Source organism: Raphanus sativus, chromosome 2 (assembly GCF_000801105.2).
Source record: "Raphanus sativus cultivar WK10039 chromosome 2, ASM80110v3, whole genome shotgun sequence".
Classification (NCBI taxonomy): domain Eukaryota; kingdom Viridiplantae; phylum Streptophyta; class Magnoliopsida; order Brassicales; family Brassicaceae; genus Raphanus; species Raphanus sativus.
Window position 1 is genome coordinate 20542546 of NC_079512.1, and position 6442 is coordinate 20548987.

The 6442-nt window shown below is 33.7% G+C and overlaps 1 protein-coding gene across 1 annotated transcript; it reads right to left on the reverse strand.

Moving 5' to 3' along the window:
* Window positions 1–221: 221 nt before the first annotated feature.
* On the reverse strand, window positions 222–948 carry LOC108835266 (uncharacterized protein At1g08160). The gene has a single exon (XM_018608544.2). It carries the CDS (start codon window positions 890–892, stop codon window positions 293–295), a length of 600 nt encoding a protein of 199 aa, XP_018464046.1. The 5' UTR covers window positions 893–948; the 3' UTR covers window positions 222–292.
* Between the last annotated feature and the right edge of the window lie 5494 nt (window positions 949–6442).

The window sequence follows — 6442 nt, forward strand, 5'->3', positions numbered from 1 at the left end:
TATATATCCTCTTTCTTATCATATTGTAAGCTGACGAAATATGTCTCCGTCTATTGTGATAAATTGGTCTCTTTTGCAGGGACATAGCCGATGTCCCATTGGTGAACTACATAAATCTTACTTGCGTTTTGTTTTATTTTTCGCACGCGTCCGATCCGGTATAACAATTTAGATCTTGTTCGTGTTTCGAAGCAGGCTATTCAGAAAAAAGTCATACGCAATAACACAGTGGAAAGTAATGAATATCAACTGTTACAAGAAGATTATTAATGAAACAATGCAAGCTTGCTAATCAAATATCTGCAGTACATGAACTGTTTTGAGATTTGTTTGAATCCGGCAAAGAGACCATAGCATGAGAACACTTAATATGAGCCGTTCGATGTGATGATTTCCATACCCCGACTTTAAACCTAACCTTCGCCTTAACATACACTTCAAGCTCGATCTTTCCCAAGGAATGTTGAGCCCTTAAATCATAACTACTGGATCTAGAAACGGCGACGTTTTGCGCAACCAAAGTGTCATCAATTTGCGTTACGTTCATCCGCGGTTGGTGAAACGGCTCCATCGTGTCGAACGCAAGCGTCTGGTCCTTGAATTTCACGAATATCTCGACGGAATTGTAGTAGACCGATATTCTGTGGTTAGGGTTCCGAGATTGGATGGTGAATTTGAATGTAGCGGACATGTGATTGTCGTCTGTGAGTTTAAAATTTTGGACCGACGCGTTTTCGAGACTGTAATGAAGCTTTTTGGGTTTGGTTACGAGCCATGTAATAAGAAAACCTACAGCAACGATGAAGATTAGGGTTAGTATGACGAGGATAACGTAGCAGACAAGGGAACGGCGGGGGTGCAGTGGCCGAGATGGAGAAGCTGTAATCGGCATTAGATCTATGCACTTCTTAGCTAAGGGGTTTGGGTTCAATCATTAGCTTATTTGTATGTTTATATATACAGAGTAGATACTTGTCATACAAGAAACCTGGAAAGCACGTTGGATTCTTATGTTCTTTGCTTAATCAGTAGATAACTGAGGTCTGTTTTTTTTATTACAGCTTTAAAACGTTTTGTTCCTTATACTTTGCTTTTAACAATTTAATGTTTTAACACTTTGTAAGATTTGTATATCTCCATTTAACATTTTTTTCTCAAAAAGATTTGTATATATACATGCCCCACCAAGAAAAGTAAAATAGTTAAGAATAAAGTGTAAACCGTAAATTTATATAATTTTATAATTTAGGAAAAATTTCTTAGATAGCACAAAAGAAATACACGTAAAGAGAGAATACTCAAAAATAACATCAATCTGGTATCCAAATAACTAAATTACTCTAAACTCTTATCATAACTAAATATATTATAATCATCATTAAAACCAAACTTAAATTAACTTATTTCAGAAATTTTTCCTTTTGAGAATAAAAAGTGTTTAGAGGGTATTTTTGTAGTTATTATTACATTCTTATGAATGTAAACGCTATATATATTCTTTAATCTATAAACGTTATAGGTCTTGTACATATATTTTCTTATAATTATTAATAAATCTAAAATTTCATAAAAAGTTACTATATATACAATTTTTACTAAGTATTTTGTCCGCACATTTATACATATTTTTATAGATATAAAAATATACTATTAGTTTAAGATTAAAAATTAAATAAAATATTAAATATATACCGTCTATTTTATTAATCTTTAAATTTCGTAATTTTAATTTTTATTGATTTAAAAACACTATTTTGGATAACAATATTAAACTTTTATTTTAAAATTTATCTTTAACCAATTTCTATTATATTAATTTATGAACAATGATCTAATTAAATAAGAAAATATATAATTGTTAACAAACTGACGTTGCTAAACCAAATTTTTAGAATTACCAAATCGTACAAAAATCTCAAAATAAATCAAAAGCACAAATTTTTTAAACCAAATTCAGTTTTACAAATTAAATTAATCAAAGTAAGTAAAACTAATAATGCATGTATAATTATATCGTGAAACACCTCTAATGAATAAATACTCAAACAGATGAGAAATTGCCAAAAATACCATTTCCATAGTACCACTTTTCATGTTTACACTAACCACTTTTACCACTACTTTTAATGAAGGGTTTAGATTTGAAGGTTTAGGATTTAGGGTTTAGATTTGATGTTTTAGAGTTTAAGGTATATAGTTTAGGGTTTAGAGTTGAGGATTTAGGGTTTAGAGTTGAGGATTTAGGGTTTATAGTTTAGACTTTAGGGTTTAGGGTTTAGAATATTGAATTCAGGGTATATAGTTTAGGGTTTAGGGTTTAGAGTTGAAGATTTTGGGTTTAGGGTTTAGAATTAGAGGTTTAGGATTTAGAATTTGGGATTAGAATTTTGAAAAGCATATAAAAACAAAGATATAAGAGTTTTTACCATTTCAATAAATAAGGTATTTTTGAAAATGTGTCTTTAGTGGTGGTAAAGATGAATAATGGTACCTTGAAAGTGGTATTTTTGAAATTTCCCCCAAACAGATCAACAAGGTTGAAAAACAAATTTAATGAATAAGATATTTTTGAAAATAGATGCAATTTTTTATGAATTTCTAAAAGAAAATTGTAAAAGAAAATAATTTATAAAAAGTTCAAAATTGAAAAGTTACAATTCGAAATTGTTTTAAAAAGGTATTTTTATATTATTTTAAAATAATTTTTATATTTATATATATATATAAACCAAGTATATAAGAGTCTTTTTGTTTCTTTAATGAAGAATGTATTTTTGGAAATATCAATTCAATGGTAAACATGATTAATGGTACCAATAATGTGGTAAAAGAGAAAGTTCCCAATTTCTAATCTTTTTTTTCTCCAAATGGTATTTTATCTTTCAAACTTTAAAATTATAATTAAGACAAAACATTTTGAAAAATATAGTTTTAAAAATAAAAAATAGAATCACATTTTTAAAATCATAGTCTCTTAAAGAAATTTTAATTTAGACAAAGTTATAATTCTGTGAAACTCTTGAAAAAAATAAAAGTAAATAGGGTTAATTTTAAATTTTCATAAATATAAGGTACTTATTGTAAGTAAAACTTAATATTTGAAAATATTTTTAAAAGATAATTCCAATCCCAATAAATATTTAGAAAAAATAAAAACAAGTAAATTTTAAATTTTAAAACTTAAATAATAAATAAATGTTATTCTTGTAACTGGATAATAAGAAGAAAAAAATACCCCGAAAAAATCAGGTTAACAAACAAATATAAATCAAAATTTATTGTTATTGCATATACACATATTTTAGTATTTTAATACTAAAATAAATTTAATAATTTGAAAAGATATGCCATGACACAATACACAGCAAATACAAATCAATTTTTTAAGTTTCATAAAATTATTTTCAATATTTTAATATAATGATAAACCTAATTATTATATTTGTATATATACTACTAATTATAGAAATTAACAAAACTAATTATAGAAATCAAGAAATAAGAAAGAGAGAAGTAGATAAACAAAAAAAATGAAAATATCTTTTTTCAAACATGTTTTCCTTTTATTTTTTGAAATAATTTTTATAATATTACTTTGTGAAAGTTTGGATCTTTGACTCAGGAAATTGACTCTCCATTGCTCTTTACTTCATTCTCAGCATTTGAACTGTGTATAACTTGAGAGTTCGATTTTTTTTTTATTATAGCAAAGATGTAATCTTTATAATATATATTTCTGTAAATATGTAATCTTTAACCTTTTCTGTGTTGGGAAATATCAGATTCTAACTCATGTCTTGAATGTAGCAACTGAGACTAATTGATCTTTTTAATGGTTGCTGCAAAGCATAGGTGAGTTTGTAGTTTTATCCTAGATGGTTACTCGGGGACTTCACTAATCTAGTAGTTTTGTTTAAACTTTGATCTTGATTGTGATAACATTCTATCTTGTTTAGACTTATAGACTTATTGTCTGGATAAAAGAGTGTGTGACCACAGCTTCGTACAATGTAGCGATCAACGGGGAGCTCCATGGTTTCTTTCCCAGAAAGAAAGGTCTCAGACAGGGAGATCCAATCTCCTCTCTCCTTTTCGTCATAGCTATGGATGTCCTCTCCAAAATGTTGGATCAAGGAGCTTTAGACGGGAAGTTTGGTATCCATCCAGAGTGTGAAGCACCTCTCATCACCCATCTAAGCTTTGCTGATGATGTGTTAATATTCTTTGATGGTACTTCGGAGTCGTTAAAGGGTATTCTCCAGATTCTAGAAGACTTTCGACTGATTTCGGGTTTGAAAATCAACAGACAAAAGTCGGAGCTCTTATTGGATGGGGGAAATGCAGGGAGGTGTAGAGAGATGGCTAATGAGATGGGAATTGCGCATGGAGCGCTCCCGTTACGCTACCTGGGTGTTCCTCTTTCTCCTAAGAAGATGACACAAACGGATTTCCAACCGCTGATTGATAAAATTGCAGCCCGTTTCTCTTCATGGACGGTGAAGCACTTGTCCTTTGCAGGCAGGTTTCAGTTGATCCAGGCAGTTATATATTCGACTATCTCCTTCTGGGCTTCTATGTTCATCATTCCCGCAGAGTGTGGGGGCATTATGGAGAGAATGTGTGGCGCCTTTCTTTGGAGTGGTGCTCCTCACTCTGCTAAAGGAGCTAAAGTTTCTTGGGACTCGGTCTGTACTCCAAAGGAAGCTGGCGGTCTTGGACTTAAACGTCTTGCTGATTGGAATAGAGTTATGGGTCTGAAGTTAATTTGGTTTATTTTCACCGTGGGGGGCTCTCTATGGGTATCGTGGGTGAGAAGGAACCTGATTGGTAATAAGAACTTTTGGGTTTTGAATCCTACTAGAAGAGGTAGTTGGATTTGGAGAGCAATTTGTCATTTGAGGCCATTAGCGAGATCGATGGTGCACTGTCAACTCGGTTCGGGCATAACAGCCAGCTTCTGGCACGACAATTGGACTTCCTTTGGTCCCCTTATTGAGCTGGGAGACACAGGACCTCAGATAACCGGTCTACACATTGATGCGGTGGTTTCTGAAGCGTTGAATGGAGAGGGGTGGAGGCTAGATAGCATGCGCAGTAGAAGTCCCACAATTACTCTGTTGAGAGCCTGCCTTCCTAATGCTCAAGAAGTCATAAATTCGGAAGTGGATGATACCTTTGTTTGGTTTCCAGAGCCTGGAAGAGGAGATGGGAGCTTCTCGGCTAGTGCAACTTGGAGGGCTCTGCACCACTACCCGACGGTAGTATATTGGCATAAAGCAGTGTGGTTTACGGGGAGGATGCCTAAACACGCCTTTATTACCTGGCTAGCTGCTAGAGATCGTTTGACTACAAGGGATAGAATGTTGAGCTGGGGTCTGACGGTCCCTGCATGTGTCCTATGCGCTTCTCTTGGCGAGTCGAGGGATCATTTGTTCTTTGATTGCACATATAGCACACAGGTTTGGACTTTCTTTATCACTAGATTGCATCTCTCCCCTCCATAGGGATTTGAAGCAATTCTCAGATGGTTGACTGCTCCGTCAAGAGACGCTAATGTGACTCTAATGGTGAGACTGATCTTTCAAGCAGTTCTGTATTTGCTTTGGAAAGAAAGAAATGGCAGAGTTCATTCTTCGGTGGAAAATTCGCTGGGTGCAATCATATCTGAGATCAAGCATCTTATCCGGCTCAGATTGGATCCTATAGCTCGCAGACAGGTTTTGGCGACATGAGAGTTCTCGGTTCTAGCGGTGTGGCTGCAAAGTTTTGACTGATTTCCTTGTTGCAGATTTTGGTTCTATGAACTGCTTGCCTTCTGCAGGTTTGGTTAAAGGTAGTGGTATGGGCCGTCTAGGCTTTTAGTCTTTTCTTTTCGTTTCTTTAGTTGTGGCCCGGTTCTTGGGTTTGTAATAAGGTTTTTATTAATTAATGGAAATTAAAAAAAAAAATTACATTCATCTTTATATGAATCCTCTGACTATGTTCCCTTATGCACTGAGAGACTGACTGATTCCAGTTTCATTTGCTGAAAACGCTAGTCTGCAATAGCACCATCGCGTAACATCATTGTAGCCACTGGTCTGGTTGTTTTCGCCTCTGCTGGCTTGGCTTTCCCTTTTTACATGGCGTAAGAAACTCGAACCCCACCCCACCTTTTCTTTTTATCTACTCCTTATTTTCTCATCATGTGAAAATGATATTGTATTTTCTTCGTCTCATTTGATCTCGCAGATCGTCCAAGAATCCAGTGATTGATCCAACAAAACCATTACCTCCTCAAGCAACGTTTAGAGGACCTTACATAGACACTGGTTCACGCGATGTTGGCCCTGACCATCAAACTTATGCTAAGAAATGATGCTGAAATGTGAGATGTTGTGTCGTATACATTCTAAATTTGAAATCTTGTGATGTAATACTCAGGCTGAGATGTAATACTCTA

Coding starts and splice junctions, on each gene's coding strand:
- LOC108835266 (XM_018608544.2), bottom strand. CDS start 892: ATGCCGATTACAGCTTCTCCATCTCGGCCACTGCACCCCCGCCGTTCC.